The sequence below is a fragment of the Euwallacea fornicatus genome, chromosome 35, assembly GCF_040115645.1.
Source record: "Euwallacea fornicatus isolate EFF26 chromosome 35, ASM4011564v1, whole genome shotgun sequence".
NCBI classification, from domain to species: Eukaryota; Metazoa; Arthropoda; class Insecta; order Coleoptera; family Curculionidae; genus Euwallacea; species Euwallacea fornicatus.
Window position 1 is genome coordinate 780,052 of NC_089575.1, and position 20,942 is coordinate 800,993.

The window sequence follows — 20,942 nt, forward strand, 5'->3', positions numbered from 1 at the left end:
TTTATTCGGAATGCGTCAAATTCCCAGCCTTGTGCAATCCAGCTAAGAAGTTAGAAGCATAGTCCTTTCCCAATCAAATTCGACGTTTTAGCCGAACCTCCGACGACATCCATTTGCCCAACTGTCATCGCCCGGTTTGTGTACGATGAAAATCACCTGTATGGCGCTCCACGATCGACAAAAAGTTGGAACGGCATATGTGTGTAAGTTTGAACGTTCAGCCTCCATGAATGGGTTGTGGTGGAAATGTTATTCAGGTGATTGTTAGGAATTTGTACCTAGTGTAGATTAATGTGTTGTAGTTGACACAATTTAAATAATATCTTATTCAAGACTGGTAGTCTGAGATTGTTCTTGGTGTACTTATATCACTCTGTAAAACGGGGTAAATCGAATTGTTAAGTCAATATTCAACATAACATAATTTATCAGATTGAGCAGTACTTGTTTTCGTTGTTGCTTCATTAGGCGGTATATAACAACTCATTATTATTACAAAGCATACTTTTATATTAAACTCACGCAGAAACGTGTAAATAGACGCAGTTTGATCCTCAATATGGTGGTCCCAAATAAGGAAAATGATGTTAGCGATATTTTGGTATTTTATTTGAATGGGAAAAAGGTAAGTAAATTTTTCTATTTCTCCGACTTTTGCTTTCGTTTTTTACCTTCTTTTGAAAAAATTTACTATAACCAGGATAAAATTCGTAATTTAAAATATATTGAATATAACGTTGAAATTAAATTTAAAAAAATGACGTTGGACTCGTCGTGCAAAAGGAACGATCTCCTGATTCTGGATTATTAAAATTCCGATCCAAAATGCGTGACTTGTTTCCAGATTGAGGATTCCAAGGTAGATCCCGAATGGACGTTACTTTATTATTTGAGGGCTAAGTGTATCCTTTCTATGTTGCATTTTTGTGATTTTTATCGTATTATTAAATTCCTTTGTGGACCACTGCTTAATAATGGACACTCAACCCTTTGACCGAAGGTTACGCATGTCCTACGTGCTTGAGACGGATTTTTTATATTTTCCTTCTGCCGTTTTACGAGAATAACGCCTCAGATACGAGGGGGAATTGTTGGAGCGGTGGAGTTGCACCTCATCCTCGGTTAAAACTAACTGAGAATCAGATTCGTCCCGTACTAAGGGCTCTGACACAAAACTCTTGTCAAACTTTCTTAAAATAATAATAATTTAATAAATATAATAATAATAACAATAATACGAAAGGTGCAATAATATTAACACAATAAATATATTAACAATAATATAATAAATACAATAACTACAATGTAATAAAAAACTTATTGGTACTTCGGTTCAACTCTCAGTTCTTTAAAGCTTTATCATCGGCACGTTTCTGACCAGCAACACGGGTAATAAACTCTCTAAAAATCGCCGTCGCTCGTGTAACTATTCTCTTACTTAAGTTAAACGTTTTTCCCCTCTGCGAACCCGGCGAGCATTCATTTTAACTTAAATCAGCACTCGTTGACATTTTTCATACTAAATTCAACAAAGCTCACTCAATCCGTTGAAAGCGCATTCCGCAGCAAAGCACCAAACCGCCTGCTAAAGTCGGGACGCCACCGGGCAATTGCTCGGGACGTCCGGGAAATTAAACTGCGAAACTTCGTTTTTCGGCAATTCTTTAACAAATCTGAAACTACTTTCGAATGACGATAAGACATTTATCGCAATTTGTTTATGGGTGATGTAAGGCAAATTTGGAAATTTCAGTTTGTTCATGACTCACATTCAGTTTAGCCTTTTACGGGGGCAGTTGCAGAAGTAGTCTATCTAAAAAAAAAAAAAATGGGAAAAATTACATTATTTCTCATATAGTCTCCTTTGGGATTCACCCCTTTCCCATCGATTCTCTACCGTTTCCATATGGTGTCTATAGTAAAGAACTTCGCATGTTTCAAAACGGGCGCCGAACTCAGATCAACCCCTTTTTCACCATTTTGTCAAGGTTGGAAATACAGAATCGTCTGAGGGATCTAAATCTGGCGGATAGGGCCGATGAGGGAAAAGCTCGAAATCAAACCGAGTGATTTTAGCCATCGCGACGACGGAAACGTGGGCTGGTGCTTCGTGTTGATGAAACAAGATTTCTTTCGATCGCTTTTTCTTAATTCCTTTGTTCAAACGCTGCAATGAACTTGTACAATATTCTTCCTTTATCGTTTTTCCTTTAGGGGAATATTCAATGAAAACTATCCCCCGCGAATCCTGCGAAGTGAGGCCACGACCTCATTGGGTCGACCACCGCGGAGTCCGCGTTGGCAGTTCGCACCTCCGCGTTTAAACTCTGCCCTTCAAAATTTTAAGGTTGTTAACGAAGGACCAGATGCCTCTAGTAAAATCTAACGTCGTTTTGATGTCGGATGAACAGTGACTTTCAAACCAAAGTATTGAATCACGAATCGATGATCGATTTTTTCCATATTCACAAAATCTCCAAAAGCGTTCATTAAAAACGGCTCTGAAGCCAACACGAGCTGAACGTAGCACCCTCATTCCTTAGATATGGGCTTTTTAAGGTTACGTCTTTGTAATATTATAAACAAATTTTTAACAACAAAACTGGCATCTATATGTCAGATTGGGTACTTCTGGGACTACCCTCGTACGCTAGACATGCTCATTATTTTTAATACGTTTTTGACCCTTTTGACAGTACTATCGATATCGCAAAACCGACCATACAAGTAAGTCTACTAACCATTTGAAAAAAAAACTAATCTTTTTTGTCATCTTCCTCCTCAGCTACCTACATATACAGGGTGTTAATTAAGTACGTAGATATTTCAAGGGATGAACCTCTGACCGATTCCAATACAAAAAATTCCGCTTAACATATGGTAGCAACGGGTCCGTTTAAGAGATACAGAGTGTTTAGCGGGATGTATGCGTGTTAAGCGTACTTAACATGCGTACGTGGTAAGTGCGCTTTCGGTCAAACGGGGACAACTCTTGAGATGAGTGATTTATGAATTATAATCTTCTAGTGCTCTAATACATTATAGACCCAAATTTAAGTGAAACATGGCGAATTACGAACACCATGTTGATCTATAGTGTACTTAAAGGTTTCACCGACATTTTGCCGCATGCTGCAACCCATACAGAGCTTTATTTAATTTACGTATTGCGTTTTTATTGCTTCCTATACCTTCGTGAAAACCTCTTCACTCAATTTTCCATTAAAGAAAACTGGTTTTATATCCGTATGATACATAAATAAATTATATTGATTTGCAAGAACCGGCATAAATCGAAAATTTGAAATTCTTGCAACTGATGCAAAAACTTCATCATAATCTACTGAGCATTGTTGACTGAGTCCTCGAGCAACTAATCGAGCTTTGTATTTCAATGGGTTACCAAATTCATCATTTCAATTGTAAATATCCACTTACAGTCGACTATGTTTTTGTTTACAGGTGCTGGTACTGAAGTCCACGTTTTATTTATTATGAATGAATCAATTTAATCCTTAATTACTCGCTCCCAATAGATCCTGTCACTTCTTTCCATAATCTCTTGATATGAACTAGGAACTTCGCATAAAAGAATTTGTGCACATAATAAATCATTTTCGTCAATAGGTTCTTCATTATGCGACGCATGCGCAACGGATTGAAGCCTTTCTCTTCTTCTGAGTTCGCCAAACTCATTTTTATTATTCCTATGGGGAAGAAAATCGATTCTTTTATTCACCACCATTGACAATTCCTTAGATTCACTATCTAACTTTTGTTCCTACTAGAACCAGATCCCAGCATATCTGATTTATTGCATGTATCAGATTTTAGAGACTCTACTGATTCTGCTGACTCTACTGACTCTACCGTTTCTAACTCATCAGTTTCAGAACTAGAGTTTTCAGTAGTTAATTTATTTAGATCCCGGTCTTACAGGTCTAGATGCCACAAAAGAAGTACTGAAACCTCTCAATGCCTACACACCAAACTTTATAGCCGTTTCGTTCGTGCCCCAATAAAATTCCTTTCCAAGCTTTATCGTCAAATTTAGTTTTTAAAGTCTTGTTATACAGGGTGTCCCATAAGTGTTTCGTTATATTTTAGTGGGTAATATTTTTAGAAGTTTAATTTCATTTAGACGATAAACAGCTGGAACATTTCAACGCGTCAGAGCATCAATGAGCAGGCGAGCTCAATTATGTCTTGAACAAAATGGCCGCCAATTTGAACAGTTTCTGTAATGTTATAGCAAATTAATAATATTTAGAACACGTTTAATATTATTAAAACCATTTAGAGGATGATATCGCGCATGTAGACAATTTTTTACTAGCAAACGCTACATCGGACGAAAAAGCGTCAAGGGGGCATTTCTCTGCTAAATGAAATTAAACTTCTAAAAATAATTTTTATTTTGATAAAAAGCAGTGGCGCACCATTTTTTTCTTTAAAAATGTGCTGAGAGGTGTCCGTGCCCACGCCACTGGTGAAATTAAAAATTACCTTTTTGCATAAATAAGTGCGTCTACATTAACTCTCAAAACGTGCCGAATTTCATTTACATATCTCAAGCGGCTTGAATATATCAATAAAAGTTGGATTTTTTAAGTAAAATGTAACACCCTGTATCTTCTTAATGAAGCATTGTTGGAATATGGTTTATATGGGGAGTCATATTATTTTTCAATGTACTAAAATATAATGAAACACTTATGGGACACTTTGTATACACAAGTCGTCGAACCAAATACCTTTAAATGTTTCAACTGTGGCTTCTTACCATGCCACGTTTCATATGGTATCTTGACTTCTTTAAGGGCTTCAGTTGGTCATATATTAATTAGGTAAGAAGCTCTTAAAACGGTTTCTCCCCAAAACAGTTTTTCTAACTCAGCTATTAGAACTCGTCTCTTTTCAGTTATCGTTCTATTCATCCTTTCAGATACAGCGTTTGATTGTGGAGTTCTTGGGAGCGTTAACCGGTAGGGAGATGCCCTTTTGAGCACAGAATTCTTTAATTTCGTTTCACATACATTCCCTACCATTACCGCAATATAAGTGCACTAATTTTAAATTGACACGAGATTCGCCCTTTTAAACAAAATCCTGAAACACGGTTAAAACTTCAGATTCAGACGCAATTAAATAAGTTACGTAATGGTGGGTATAATCGTCCATGTACGTAACAAAATAGTTTTTACGATTTAATGTAGGGAGTGTGATTGGGCCGCGAACATCAGATTGAATGCGAATGATCATCATATGATTAATGGACGATTTGTATGTTTTTTATCTTTTGCCTTTCTAAAAGGTAACCAAGTGGTTCGCCTTTAATACAGGCTTCACACGTTTCATCATCAGGCATCACACATCTCGTCATCAGGCATCACATATTTCATCACCAGGCATCACACGTTTCATCATCAGGCATCACACATCTCGTCATCAGGCATCACATATTTCATCATCAGGCATCACACATCTCGTCATCAGGCATCACATATTTCATCATCAGGCATCACACATTTCATCATCAGGCATCACATATTTCGTCATCAGGCATCACACATCTCGTCATCAGGCATCACATATTTCATCATCAGGCATCACACATTTCATAATCAGGCATCACACATTTCATCATCAGGCATCACATATTTCGTCATCAGGCATCACACATCTCGTCATCAGGCATCACATATTTCATCATCAGGCATCACACATTTCATCATCAGGCATCACATATTTCGTCATCAGGCATCACACATCTCGTCATCAGGCATCACATATTTCATCATCAGGCATCACACATTTCATAATCAGGCATCACACATTTCATCATCAGGCATCACATATTTCGTCATCAGGCATCACACATCTCGTCATCAGGCATCACATATTTCATCATCAGGCATCACACATTTCATAATCAGGCATCACACATTTCATCATCAGGCATCACATATTTCGTCATCAGGCATCACACATCTCGTCATCAGGCATCACATATTTCATCATCAGGCATCACACATTTCATCATCAGGCATCACATATTTCATCATCAGGCATCACACATTTCATCATCAGGCATCACATATTTCATCATCAGGCATCACACATTTCATAATCAGGCATCACACATTTCATCATCAGGCATCACATATTTCGTCATCAGGCATCACACATCTCGTCATCAGGCATCACATATTTCATCATCAGGCATCACACATTTCATCATCAGGCATCACATATTTCGTCATCAGGCATCACACATCTCGTCATCAGGCATCACATATTTCATCATCAGGCATCACACATTTCATAATCAGGCATCACACATTTCATCATCAGGCATCACATATTTCGTCATCAGGCATCACACATCTCGTCATCAGGCATCACATATTTCATCATCAGGCATCACACATTTCATAATCAGGCATCACACATTTCATCATCAGGCATCACATATTTCGTCATCAGGCATCACACATCTCGTCATCAGGCATCACATATTTCATCATCAGGCATCACACATTTCATCATCAGGCATCACATATTTCATCATCAGGCATCACACATTTCATCATCAGGCATCACATATTTCATCATCAGGCATCACACATTTCATAATCAGGCATCACACATTTCATCATCAGGCATCACATATTTCGTCATCAGGCATCACACATCTCGTCATCAGGCATCACATATTTCATCATCAGGCATCACACATTTCATAATCAGGCATCACACATTTCATCATCAGGCATCACATATTTCGTCATCAGGCATCACACATCTCGTCATCAAGCATCACATATTTCATCATCAGGCATCACACATTTCATAATCAGGCATCACACATTTCATCATCAGGCATCACATATTTCGTCATCAGGCATCACACATCTCGTCATCAGGCATCACATATTTCATCATCAGGCATCACACATTTCATCATCAGGCATCACATATTTCATCATCAGGCATCACACATTTCATCATCAGGCATCACATATTTCATCACCAGGCATCACACATTTCATCATCAGGCATCAGGCATCACACATTTCGTCATCAGGTATCACATCTAACGTATGATTTGCATCCTCAAACATCTGTTCACCTTTCAGTTCACTGGACTCAACCTTACCAACATGACCTAGTCCTTGATGCCATAATTTATAGATTTCTTTAATTACCAAGCTATTTATTTGCTCGTTAACAGTCCCGGAGTTTGAAAATACAACAAAGTCTACAATAAATAAATTATTCAGTTCTTTCCCATTTAAGATCAATTTACCATTTTCAAATATTTCAACCCAATGCTGACCGAAAACTACCGTTATTCCGGCATTTTGTGTCTCCGAAACTGGCAATAGGTTGTGTGGTGCTTCCAGGCATCTTCCAGAATCCCTTCGATTCGCGTATTACTGATGTTCTTTTAGCTCGTATATAAAATTCAGCTTTCTCTACAGATATCTTCATTGGAGTTGATAAATGAAAGAAAGTCGTAAATAGGTCATCCCCATCGACGACGTGGTCTGAAGGTCCAAAGTCGCCAAGAAATGAGATGTTCCTTCCATTATTTGGTGATTCACGTGTGCCTGCCATAAACGCGAGACCACCCTGTGAAGTTGTTGCATCTTCTATTTGGATTGTCGATACTGTTTTATGTTTATTAATAGATTTCTGACGTTGGATCTGCTTTCTCTTTGCAGTGATAACGATCCTTTTCGATGTGACCATCTCGACCACAACGATAACGGTTCAGTTTACTTGAAAGACATCTTTTGTACGGTTCAGTGCCGATACATTTTAATTTCTTTTGTTCTGTGTTGTTGCTTTTCTCAGCATGTAATATCTTCGTGTTTTAGCTTTGTTTCTTGGTCGAGTAACCTCGTTTTCGCAAATTCCGAAGTAAATTGGTCTTCTTTTAGAGATTCTATTGCTATTATTACACCGCCGTATGGTGTGGGAAAAGTTACAAGCAAATGTGATACTTTATTGCTTTCTCCTATTTTCGCTCCAGCAACCAGCAATTCGATTATTAAATCAGCAAATATCGCAAAGTGTTTATGATAAGAGGCGTGTGGGCAAACTCGGCGACCTCTTTCGGAGGGTCGATTGAATAGCAACGCTTTTCCGTTCATAGATTGCACCTAAACCCTGTATAATCTCTCTCGCAGTTTTTGTAAGTTGAGCGAAGCCAAGCAAGGAATCTGATGAAAAATCAACAATAGCACCTCTTGCAGCTCGATTGGCCTTGTTGCATTCTTCCATAAATTTTTCTGGGATTTCTTCGTCCATAACACTCACTACATTTAGTTCGGTTAATGACGCACGTATTCAGAGTTTCCAGACACTGTTCACTATCAAAAACGTGCATGTTCCGTTTCACTTTTAAACTTTCCATTGTATCCATTCCGTATTAATCACTAAACCGCACGAGTTTTGAAATATCCGCTTTCCCTTTGTCCCAGCTTTGAATCTGGACCCATAATCCATTGGTCATTATTAGTTATGGTGGGCGAATTAAAGAAGAGCACACACTTGTTACTTAAATCTTCTATTTAACTGAAGCCACTGGATAAGTCAATGTGTGATTTCCACGATGAGCTCAGGTCGATTGTTTGTCCCTTCCAGAGACACATGCACCAAATCCTTATGTTTATACAAACTCGGAGCGACCGGACTCAACGTATCCCCCAACGAAGACAATTTATGTGTCCAAAGAACTAATATGTAATAGATTTTGTCAACTAACGTCCATTATCCAACAGTAAGTATATAAATATGTAAGAAATGAAAACTGCTTCAACCTCCTTGTGAAGATAACAGTCAAAAAAGTGAATTGCTCTTACTCTAAAACGGCGTTTAACAAAAAAAAATATATTTTTTTCGTTTAAAAATAAAATGCAGATGTCATATTTATTTCGAGAAAAATCAGTGTCGTACGATTTTTTTTTCGTTAAATATGTTCAAGGTAGCGTCCTTGCGCGAGCTACTGCTGAAATATATCATTACGCTTTACTTAAAAAAAATTGCTGTTTGACATGAGTAATGCCTAAAAAATTGAATAAAATACATAAAGCTGCTAATGGGCTTTTTAATAAATTTGTAGCTTTCCACGAAGCTTTTTTGGGGTATGACCTACAGTTGCTCAAAAAAGTATTCGTACAGCGGGAAAAAAATTCTGTGACCCATAATTTTCGACTGATTTTGTTCAAAATTGGTATAATGAAAAATCAATCCTAAACTCAGTTTAGGTGTTCGAGCAAGTTTTGAAAATTAAATTTTTAGAGTGCTTTTCATGGTCTTAAAAAAAACTCCATTTCGAAAATTTCTTGTGCGGTGGAAATTTTTCAGTAGGATTTTAATGATCCTGTAGAGGGGATTTTTCTACGTATATCCTGAAAATTTGATCAAAGTCAGACCACAAATAAGGAAGTTGCAGCTTTTTAAATTCGCCAAAAATGTTTAAATTTTATTATTTTGCGTGAGAATCGTCACTTTTTGACGTTTTTGAAAGGCTGCAACTTCCTTATTTGTGGCCTGACTTTGATCAAATTTTCAGGATATACATAGAAAAATCCCCTCTACAGGATCATTAAAATCCTACTGAAAAATTTCCACCGCACAAGAAATTTTCGAAATGGAGTTTTTTTTAAGACCATGAAAAGCACTCTAAAAATTTAATTTTCAAAACTTGCTCGAACACCTAAACTGAGTTTAGGATTGATTTTTCATTATACCAATTTTGAACAAAATCAGTCGAAAATTATGGGTCACAGAATTTTTTTCCCGCTGTACGAATACTTTTTTGAGCGACTGTATATCGCAAACTACGATTATTATTCTACGTGGATATCGTGGTTGCAGTTTGACCCCTTAAAGTTGGAACACCCCATATAGCTGCACAAAAACCTAAATATAAACGTTATTATTGAGGACGCGACTAAGATTGTGCCAATCGCTTTACGGAGAATCGATGCGTTACGCATGTTTGCGTTAGCGCAAAGATGCGTTTAGATTGGAGCACGTATGTTCTCAGCATATGCGCACAGCATCCGTTTGCGTTCATGGAAACCGTTTAATTTAAAATTTCTTTTCCGACAAATTTCGCATTTTTTAAGAAAAAACCAGAGCTGTGTCGTTACTCCACTCTATGACGAAACGAAACTCCTTTTCAACAAAATCGTGTGTTTATGCCGAAAAATGTGTGTCGCCATTAATCGTCTTGTGCAAACTGAACATTCCTAACATAATTATTTAATTTGAGAGTGTCCCCGAAACCGATAGCAACTGAATCGCGCACGCGACTATTCGCGCAGAAAAATACAAGGCGAGCATGCGTGTATAATCGGATACACTTGCGCATTCGCAGTAGATCAATGCATACGTGCTCAAATCTGAACGCACTTTGACGCTTCGAATCTTGCTGCATTGATATGCCGCCCAGAAAGAGGACACAACGGTCCTAGAAACGGCTGAGATCCGCCAATTCTCATTTTGTTACTTGAAAATCAGCAATTTTTTTCTTTAACTTATCTACTGTACTTGATTATAAAATGATATGAAGATAAATGGACATGACGAGGATATCGAGTTCCGTTGAGGCCCAAAAAGTGACATTATTGGCCCTGACAGATCTAAAGTTAAGGACTGCCCTTCTAAGTGGCGCCTGCGACCCTGCACTTGAACTGAAAAGTGCACGATGTGCGTTAACGTCAAGTTCCTGGTGTTTACGGACGTAAATGCGTGGCCACCATGCGTAGGTGCGCATACCTTTTACGCATAATCTGCTTAAAATACCTATTACTTGTGATTGTTTTTTTCCTTAACAATATTTAAGTACGCCTATGCGGTACTAAACTTGGATGTGGCGAAGGAGGATGTGGAGCCTGTACCGTGATGGTTTCAAAGTTCGATAGAACGAAGAAGAAAGAAATGTATCCTTTTTAGAGAGAATGAGCAGAGTTACCAAGTACAAGTAATAGTGGTGCGCAAGTCTTGAAAAAAAAATTATTATTAAGCCTTTCCCAACCGTTTTGCTAGATTATTCGAAACAATTTCGACGGCGTGAAGTTAAATTGGTGAGTATACGGGGCGTCCCAAACGCAAATCGCCGAAATTTGGCCATATTATGAACTGCAGCTCAAAAATGCTTCTTCGCAGGAATAGATGGCGTACCTCGCGCGCACCTTATTCTTGGTCATGCAAAATTTTGATTTTAATTTCGACGCCCGTTGGGACTTCACCTGCTACATTTTTTTATAATGTTACCATAACCTCACAACAAATCACTAACAGTTTTGCGTTACACAAGTGATATTTTCTACAGTATTTGCTAAATAGGGTTTTCGAAATAGACTTCTATAATACGTTTCAGATAAAATGCCTCACTAATACCCAACACAAACACAAACATTTCACTTCATCAACATCATAACTGGTTTAACTTTCACTATGAATATTTGTTTTCGTCCTGAAAAAGATAACTAATCTAAATATGTAAATTTTTCCATTTTAAAATAACAATGTGGAGGAGTTCGGGGAAATATGAAGTAGACAGGTGATATGGAATATGTCTCTAACGTCTGTCAGCGCCATCTCTTGTACAGCAGCGCAAATGCAGGTGTGTTCAGATGACTTCTTAAGCTAACATGTCAAATCTCAGTAACTGCTAAACATAACTTTAAATATTTGACAGTTATTCGTTCGAGTGTATTTCAAAGTTGTTCCTTAACGACTTTTGTACAGCCACATTCCCGTCAATGCTTGTTTAGCCCCCGTATGCTCCATGCATGGCTTGGCGGTGACTACTGTTGAAGGCATTGGATCAACAAAAACCCGACTTCATCCGGTACAAGAAAGGATAGCTAAAGCTCACGGATCACAATGTGGCTTTTGTACTCCAGGTAAGGTTTCCTGGGAGTAGCAGCGGTAAGTCTAGCGCCCTCTAACGTATCTCGCGCTAAGTAGAACGCACTGGTGGTACATCATCGAATGGAGCAAGAAAGCCTATTGTAACAAGATATTACTCTTTAAAATTAATGAAACGAGTATTATACAGGATGTAAGAGTAAACCCAACCATATATTTTCAGTTACCTCTCCATTGCGTTTCTTCAGTTATTTCAAATCGTTCGTATTCTAAATGAATCGCGCCATCTAGCAGTAGAATCACGAACTTAAAATCTATTTCCAATACGTTTCCTTGGCCACTTTTGCCACCAAAAGTTTTTCGAGTATTGTGTTGACGAAACACTATACACGGTGTATCATCCAATACAGAACGGAGCCATACCTATATACAGGGTGACGAACCGAAAATTTCCCCTCAATACTTTTCCTTGTAAACGAATAAATGAAAATTTGTTTGGACACGTACAACCTTAGTTGCCAGAGGGAAAGTTTTTTACACTTCCTCTGCTCCAACCCCTACAAAGAGGTGACTGTCACCCTTAAAATTTGAGGGGAGACTTGGAGGACATGAAAATCCAAAAGGAATTCAATTTCCTTTGTTGTGCACCTTCCTCGTATTATTTGGTCGATAAATGAAATTCATAAAAAGGATATTATTTTGGAATTTCACTTAATCTTAGAAAAACCTGCTATTATCAATTTGTTCCTCCCAAAGGCAGACGCATTGAGAAAGTAGATGTTAAATGGCGCTCAAGATCTCCTGATTTGTCACCATCGGACTTTTTCCCGTGGAAGCATTGAAAGTTTAAAATTCACACAACCAAACTCAATTCCTCAGAAGACTTGCGGCAAAGAATAGCGTACGAGTGTTAACAAGTAATTCTCGAAAAATTTCATAATGTTCGTGAACATATCGCACAGTGACTTCAGGATCATGTGGAGGTTGGAGATGAACATATTCAACATTTACTTCTTTGAAATACATAAGTGACGAGATATTTTGTTGCTTTTACATTTAACTTCTTTACTTCTCACGAACTACTCAATCGATTTCAACGAAGGAGATCTACAACGAGGGGAGTGCAATTCCCTTCAAGACAAGATTGCACCCGCCCCCCTACTTTCTATTCAACATTTTAAAGATGGCAGCCATCCCTTTGTCGGGGTTGGAGAGAGGGGGTGCAAATATATTATGTGAAAAATGTGTTCCCCTAAAAACTAAAGTTTACATGTCGAAGTATATTTTCATTTATTCCTTTGTAAAAAAAACTTGAGTGGAAACCTTTCCGCGACACCCTGTAGAGCTATATACTTCTATATCTATATTTATCTCTCCGTATGTAAATTCTAATATTCTCCAAGAGAAATTACTGCATTTGACTAATTACAAGTGGTGTAAAACTCCTTTTTTTAGACAATAATGAAGTAATACTTGATAATTAGCAATTTTTGTGGAATTTTACCAACTTACCGATCCTGCTCACTTAATGGTTGCCCGAAAAGAACAGAAACTATTGTAGAAAGAACCAAACTGCAATAAATTGCCAAATGCCAATTGCAATTGCTAATTACTAATTACTAGATGATGCAAATGACCAAATCCTATTTGTTTTTTCAGGAATGGTTATGTCCATGTACACTTTACTGCGGCAATCACCAAAACCGACGTTGCATGAACTGGAGGAGACTTTCCAGGGAAACCTCTGTAGATGCACCGGGTACCGCCCTATTCTGGAAGGGTTCAAAACTTTCACTGAAGAGTGGGAAGTAGCTAGGAACGTAAGAGCCGTGAACGGTACCAGCAATGGAGTTTGCGGTATGGGCGACAAGTGCTGCAAGGTGCAAAACGGTACTAAAGGTATGTTTAAGGTACAATGTTACATGATCGAAAACTGAGATACTTAATAAAATCCTTCAGAGAGTTTTCCATAGCCTCGTTCGTCAGAGAGCCATTTTACACTGTTTTTAATTATTACACTCCAATTAAGCTTGATGGAACCATTCGGGTACTTTTCTGTAGAAAACGGCTCGATGAATGGAAATGGCGTGCAGCAGCAAACAGACCCATCGGAAGAGGTGCTCTTCAAGACTGAGGAATTTGTACCATACCATCCTTCTCAGGAACCGATTTTTCCCCCGGAGTTGAAGCTTTACGACAAATACGACAAGCAATATTTGCTGATTGAGGGTCCGAATGTCCAATGGTATATGCAGCTTATAGAAAAATACTTAAATATTAATTAAAAATATCAATGATAGGCATCGTCCGACCACGTTTAAACAATTACTGCAGCTGAAAAATACGTATCCTCATGCCAAAATCGTGATAGGAAATACGGAGGTCGGAGTTGAAACGAAGTTTAAAAGAATGGTGTACCCGATCATCATTCAGCCATCAATTATCAAAGAGCTCAATTTTCTTGAAGAAACATCCGAGGGAATTAGGTAGATAAAATTCAACTAACTATTTCTTCCTCACGCTAAGATTGACTCACAAGTGCGGGAATCCGCGATTCTATTCTATTCGGGGAATTATTCGTATGTCGATTTCGATCGACTTCGAACGGGAATGGCGAATAATTCCACGAACAACGAACATTTGCCCACAACAGTTCATTCGCACTAGTTGGCACGTGCCGAATGCTGAACGTTCGCTATTCGGGACTCGCCGAATTCCGCATATGTTTAATTTCTGCTTAGTACTGCGTTCGTCAGCACGACCCTGTTGTTTTGACTGTGAACTGGACAGTAGAGCGAGATTTTTCGCATTTTTAAATAAAATTATTATTCCAGAGTAGGAGCGTCCTCTACATTAACGGACCTTCGGCTGTTCTTAAAAGAACAGATAGAGAAACATCCTGAAAGCAAAACCAGACTCTTTAAAGCCATGGTGGATATGCTCTATTGGTTCGCAGGAAAGCAAATTCGAAGTGTTGGAGCTATTGGAGGTTGAGCAGAGTTAAGTTACGTTAAAAGTACAGGGTTAAGCGAAAATTATCTGCAGGCAACATTATGACTGGTAGTCCGATTTCTGATATGTTACCGATCCTGATGGCCGCTAAAGTAGAGTTGGAGGTGCAGCATGCGGTAACGGGGCTTAGAATTGTAATATTGGACTCGCAATTCTTCACAGGTTTGTTCAGTTTTTCTGTTGTTGATAATAATTTTATGACGCAAGGAGTAAATAAGTAAGGAGGAGCGATGCGCAAAAATAAGACATAAAGCTTTGCAGGATATTTAAATACGTTTATTTGATGTCGAACTATTTTCATACTCTTTCATAGCCTTTTCATACCCTTTCATAGCCTTTTCATACCTTTTCATAGCCTTTTCATACCCTTTCATGGCCTTTTCATACCCTTTCATAGCCTTTTCATAACATTTCATGGCCTTTTCATACCCTTTCATAGCCTTTTCGTACCCTTTCATAGCCTTTTCATAACATTTCATGGCCTTTTCATACCCTTTCATAGCCTTTTCATACCTTTTCATAGCCTTTTCATACTCTTCCATAGCCTTTTCATACATTTTCATAGCCTTTTCATACCTTTTCATAGCCTTTTCATAACATTTCATGGCCTTTTCATACCCTTTCATAGCCTTTTCATACCCTTTCATAGCCTTTTCATAACCTTTTATGGCCTTTTCATACCCTTTTCATACCCTTTCATAGCCTTTTCATACCCTTTCATAGCCTTTTCATACCTTTTCATAGCCTTTTCATACCCTTTTCATACCCTTTCATAGCCTTTTCATACTCCTCCATAGCCTTTTCATACATTTTGTTTTCGACTTTTAAAATCATAAATAAACAAATTTTGATTGGAAACTTTCTTATGTAAGCCGTCATTGTTACATACTTTACATGCTTAAGGCTTAAACTTGGGCGAGCCATCGCAGGCAAGATTCCTCTAAACGAAAAAACGTTCATTGTCCATCGTCCGGCAACCCTGTTTTTTTATCTGCGATTAGACCTAAAGCCGGGTTCGCTATTTTATTGTAATACATAAATGAAACAGAGAGATTAACAAATGGATTGTAAAGATTACTTTGTTTAATTTTAAATAATTCCTTATTAAACAACTTTTAAGATACCAAATGCACTTCCTAGGCACTGATGATAACCTCGTTGCCTTATTATTTTTTGATATCTTGCATTGTTCTTTGTTCGTTAAATTTTTCGGTTTTTTCATTATGTTTTGTTTGACTTCCCACCCTTTTCCGCAAATCCGCGCGCTATTTTCCCGCCATTTCGGGACGACCGCCCTTGATGTGTGGTGGGGGCGCTGGACAAGTCCAGACAACGCTATTTTCAGAATTCTATTTCAACAACTCGAGATTCACACTAACTCCTCCGCGACAAATACGATATTCGCCCTTTTCACCAAAAATTTTTCCAATTGCAACACCCTGTATTTCAGAGACGAATAATTCGCTCGTGTAAACTTTTTGTCTTATTTTGATACAAGAAATCATTTCCCAAACTTGTTCGCATTTACCTTGTTTGTCTTCAGGTTACAGGAAGACAGTATTAAATCCAGAGGAAGTACTCCAGGCTGTGCGCATACCTTTTTCAAATCAGAATCAGTATTTTGAGGCTTACAAGCAGGCAAGACGTAGGGAGGACGACATAGCTGTAGTCAATATGGCAGTGAACGTATCCTTCCTACCCAAATCTGATGTTATCAAAGGCATAAGTTTCGGATTTGGGGGAATGAGTTTCAAGACAGTTAACGCCCCCAAAACGGAACAATTCCTCATAGGTTAGTTCCGAGCTACCTGAAAAATTTCAAAAGTTTCTTTATTCCATCTGAAAAGTTCATGAATTTACAGGAAAACCTTGGTCGAAAGAAACTGTAGAGAAAGCACATATGCACTTACTAGAAGATCTTCCTCTGGACCCCTCTGCTCCGGGCGGAATGATCGAATATAGGAAGTCTCTGACCTTAAGCCTGTTCACGAAAGCTTTTCTTTTAATATCTGAGAAGCTAAGGCAGAATTTCATAAAAGTTGAGCTCAGTCCGAGGGAACTAAGTGGGGCTAAAGGTATAGAAGACTTTCAGCAGAAAAGTTCTCAGTATTTTAGCGTAATTCCGGAGACTCAGCAAAAGTATGATGCTGTCGCAAGACCGATGGGTGAGTTTTTTCAACTTCTCTAGTGGTAAATTGCAAATAATGTAACGACTCTTTATAACCTAAAATCAACAATTACAAGTGAGTGTAATGACGCTTCAACTCGTGCGTAATAATATTACGCAACAGCATTCAGCTGAGACACGCTGATGAATTATCTTGACGGTGGCAACCACCCCACGGTGTGTGTTGATTTAGGATTTTCGAATACATGTATGGAAAAACCTCTGGAGATTGGCATAATTACGAGGCAGGATCAAATTAAAACCGTAAAAGTGCCCCCCCAAAAAATCACGGGGGGAATTGCGTGTTATAAATAGGGGGGGCAATATTATTTATGAGATGTAAAAGGCCTAGCAAAAATCATGACGTGGAAACAATTGAGTTGTTCACAAAGCAACAGTTCAAAAATGGCGGCTTCACTAGAGCATTGCACTAGGCAGGAACAGCGTTATTTTATTTGTTTTTTGCTAAGTGAAGGGTCGAAACCTCTTTGATATTCACCATAGGACGAACGTACAGTATGGAAATTCGTATCCCTCTCTCCAACAAGTGCATGAATGGAGCAACAAATTCAAAAACGACTGGCGACTTCCGTAGCTGATTCTCCCCTATCTGGTTTGCAAATGGCGTTCTCACGCTTGAGCCGATTTGAGCAGCTGAAGTGTTAATGAAAGAGAATCGTCGTATTATTCTTTACGAAATCACTGAAATTTTAAATATTTTTCCGCACTCCACATTACGACTGACATTCTTCAGATCCACAACATGTTAACAAGGCGAATTCCAAACCAAGTGCCCCAGAATTGAAACAACGACGTGTTGTTGCTTGCGGAGAACTCTTGAGTAGGTATGAAGTAGAAAGAAATGCCTTTCGGACAAAGATCGTAACTGGAGACGAGTCCTGGGTGCACCTTCATCCACCTAAAACCAAACGAGGAAGCGAAGAACGGCGACAGGCGTCTTCACCAAAGCTCGAAAAAATTCGCATCCAGCTTTCGGCAGAAAAGGTTATGTCGATCCTGTTTTGGGATGCTAAAGGGGTAAATTTTAGAAGACTTCATGCCTTACGGAGGCGCAATTGCTAGTGCCACATATTAAGAACTTCTGAAGAATCATCTCAGGCAGGCTTGAGACGGTTCTTCAGAAGTCGATAAATCCTCAGAAGTTGTGAGTTATTAATAGCAGGCTATCAGAAGCAAAAGGCAAGAATCTCTGAGTAACGGCGTCCATTTGCGACGCGATAATGCGCCACCACATCCTACCCGGACAGCCGCGGCAGTAATCCATAATTTGAAGTTTGAATAGCTACCACATCCTCCATATTCGCCTGACCTTGTTCCCAGCGATTATCTTCTATTCGTTCACCTTAAAGAGGTTTTAGGTGGGAAGAAATTTGAAATTATATCAGATCGATGAAGCGATTCAAGTGGCGCATGAGTTGCTGTGCAGCCTACGAAAAGTTTCTTTTTCTTTAGGTATTCAGGCACTTGCAAAACGATGGAAGTGCATTGAACGTAATGGGGATTACATAGAAAAATTACATATTCGTTTTTGACATTGTTTCAACAAACTAAGTTTTTTTTTAAGTTTTCATTTGACTCTCCCTCGTATTAAGACGTCAATGGGCTCATGGTGAAATGACTCGTTCAGCTTCTATTCCCTTCATAAAATATTATTCGAAAGCAAGGCATGTTACTGTACTCGACGATGTTTCGGACCTCGTTCTGACGAATCTGACGTGTTTTCACTTCTTCCCAGATATCAGAAACCGTAACAGACAAATGTAGCTTTAAGGTTGATTCTGAATTAGCATTAAAGAAAAAACAGAACTATTTACTCGTTTAACCGACCAATTGTAACTGGCGCCCTTTCGACAATCCCAATGATAAGCATAAAAATTTTCGTCACCTGTAGGTACTACCAGAAGGCGTTGAAGCGCTAAAGAAATGAGGAAGAAATAGTACTGAGAACGGTAACGAGAAGATCTAGGAGATTCGAGTGAAGAAGCAGTACCAAAACACATAGGAAATGATTAAGGAGAATCGAAAAAGTTTCAGGATGAAGAAATATTAACTCTGACCGGATGAAGTCTGCAGTACTAGGACACAACGGAGAAACTGAGCTAAAAGCAGGTGCAATTGACAATAAGCCAGAAGTAGAATCAGTAAGAGGAACGTCATGGAAAATATAACAACCTTTAACTGTAAGCTGACCAACTCGAAGAGAAACAGTACCAAAAACGATAAGAGAAAAATTTAGAAAGATTCAAGAAGGAAGCAGTAGCAGAATCAGCAACGAGAAGATCAGGAAGAATTAAATAGATAATATTATAAAAAATTACTGAGATTGATAAACGAAAGGAGGACTCTGTAAACCTGAAACTCGTGAGGAGTAGTCCCTAAATTATCAACACAACACCAAGAGTATCGATTTACAACTCTATATCAGTTTGTTCATTTCATCATTATGCATTAGGTTCCAGCAGAATCTCATGAATAACAAAATAAATAATTCTACTGGAACTTAACGGATAACTGTGAAATAAGCAAACCTATGTAACATACAGGAATTGTGCGGCAAAATGTTTTACCGCACGCCAACATTCAACTAAACTTACAGAACTTTGTACTCGTCGTATTGCCCCTTCAGTCGGTTAAATTTGGGCTGTGATGAGTATGATAGATACGTTATCTATCAAAGTGCTCAAACTAAATTCATTTCAAGCTGGCTAATGAGATAACATGTCAAAATTCGGTTGATCAAAAATGTCTTCGGACCCGTGCGCTTCGAGAACTCAGTTCCATTCGAATAAACAGTTTCAAAATTTACTGCACCCCTCATTTCGACAGTTAAAATGATTAATATTTCAGAGAAAAGTAGAGAGGGAGAAAGAGAAAGAAATTTTCAAATCCCTTAACGACACATTAATTCAACGAGTTTGTTGAGTTAGAGATTGAAACGAAATACTCTCCGGTTTGCTGCGACATGTCTGCGCGCATGCGTTAGAACCCGCTAAAAAAATCCACTGTAATATGAAACGACTGGGGAGTGGGAGGGAGCTTTGGACAAGAGAATCTGAAGCTGTCCCGTTAGTTTTGCAGACCAATCAGATAAGGACGAGAGGAGATGGGGATATGATTGGCAAAAATTTGACTGAGCTTACGGGAGACAATAAAGTTAACGCACATGCGCTCGTTGGAAAAGCATTTTTACTAATACTGAGTTTTCGAATGCCTCGATAAAAAGGAAAAATTAAAACACTTCCAGTTCCAAAATTCATGGCTCGTAGTTGACGACGTCATAACATTTCAGTGCATGCTTCAGCATATAAACAAGCATCAGGAGAGGCAGTTTATTGCGACGACATTCCATTTTTCGAAAATGAACTTGCAATGGCATTCGTCGTGAGCTCTAGGGCTCATGCTAAGATTTTATCGATTGACACATCTGAGGCTCTGAAGTTGGATGGTGTGGTGGGAATGGTGGGAATTGACGATATTGGCGTGGACCGAAATTTGTGGGGCACGGTGATAATAGACGAAAAGGCGTTTTACTTCGACGAAGTCACCAGCCAGGGACAAATCATCGGTAACACCCCCGCACACCACAGTGTGAAGAGATCGCAATAGACTGTTTATAACACTGACAAATATTTTAGTCGCCGTGGTCGCAACGCATTACGGTATTGCCCAAAGAGCTGCGAAACTGGTCAAAATAGAGTATGAAGATATTCAGCCAGTAATCCTAACCATCGAAGAGGCCATTGAGAAGCAGTCATTTTTTTTTAACCCATGCAGATCGATCAGATATGGGGCCGACGTTGAAGAGGTGATTATCGAGCTCCAGCGCTGACCCTCATGGGTTTTAAGTATT

The 20,942-nt window shown here is 38.6% G+C and overlaps 1 protein-coding gene across 2 annotated transcripts in view; it reads left to right on the forward strand.

Moving 5' to 3' along the window:
• The first annotated feature begins 307 nt into the window (after nucleotides 1–307).
• ry (xanthine dehydrogenase rosy) overlaps nucleotides 308–20,942 on the forward strand; it is a 33,899-nt gene continuing 13,264 nt past the window's right edge. Inside the window, exons 1-13 of one of the 2 annotated variants that reach the window (XM_066299846.1) lie at nucleotides 308–625; nucleotides 845–902; nucleotides 10,862–10,958; nucleotides 11,770–11,927; nucleotides 13,552–13,791; nucleotides 13,954–14,137; nucleotides 14,193–14,378; nucleotides 14,727–14,881; nucleotides 14,938–15,066; nucleotides 16,448–16,696; nucleotides 16,767–17,069; nucleotides 20,382–20,657; nucleotides 20,728–20,897. In XM_066299846.1, coding sequence (XP_066155943.1) covers nucleotides 560–625; nucleotides 845–902; nucleotides 10,862–10,958; nucleotides 11,770–11,927; nucleotides 13,552–13,791; nucleotides 13,954–14,137; nucleotides 14,193–14,378; nucleotides 14,727–14,881; nucleotides 14,938–15,066; nucleotides 16,448–16,696; nucleotides 16,767–17,069; nucleotides 20,382–20,657; nucleotides 20,728–20,897 — 2,271 coding nt within the window. In that variant the 5' untranslated portion in view covers nucleotides 308–559. The remainder of the gene's footprint in view (nucleotides 626–844; nucleotides 903–10,861; nucleotides 10,959–11,769; nucleotides 11,928–13,551; nucleotides 13,792–13,953; nucleotides 14,138–14,192; nucleotides 14,379–14,726; nucleotides 14,882–14,937; nucleotides 15,067–16,447; nucleotides 16,697–16,766; nucleotides 17,070–20,381; nucleotides 20,658–20,727; nucleotides 20,898–20,942) is intronic. The other variant, XM_066299847.1, reaches the window with a different exon arrangement.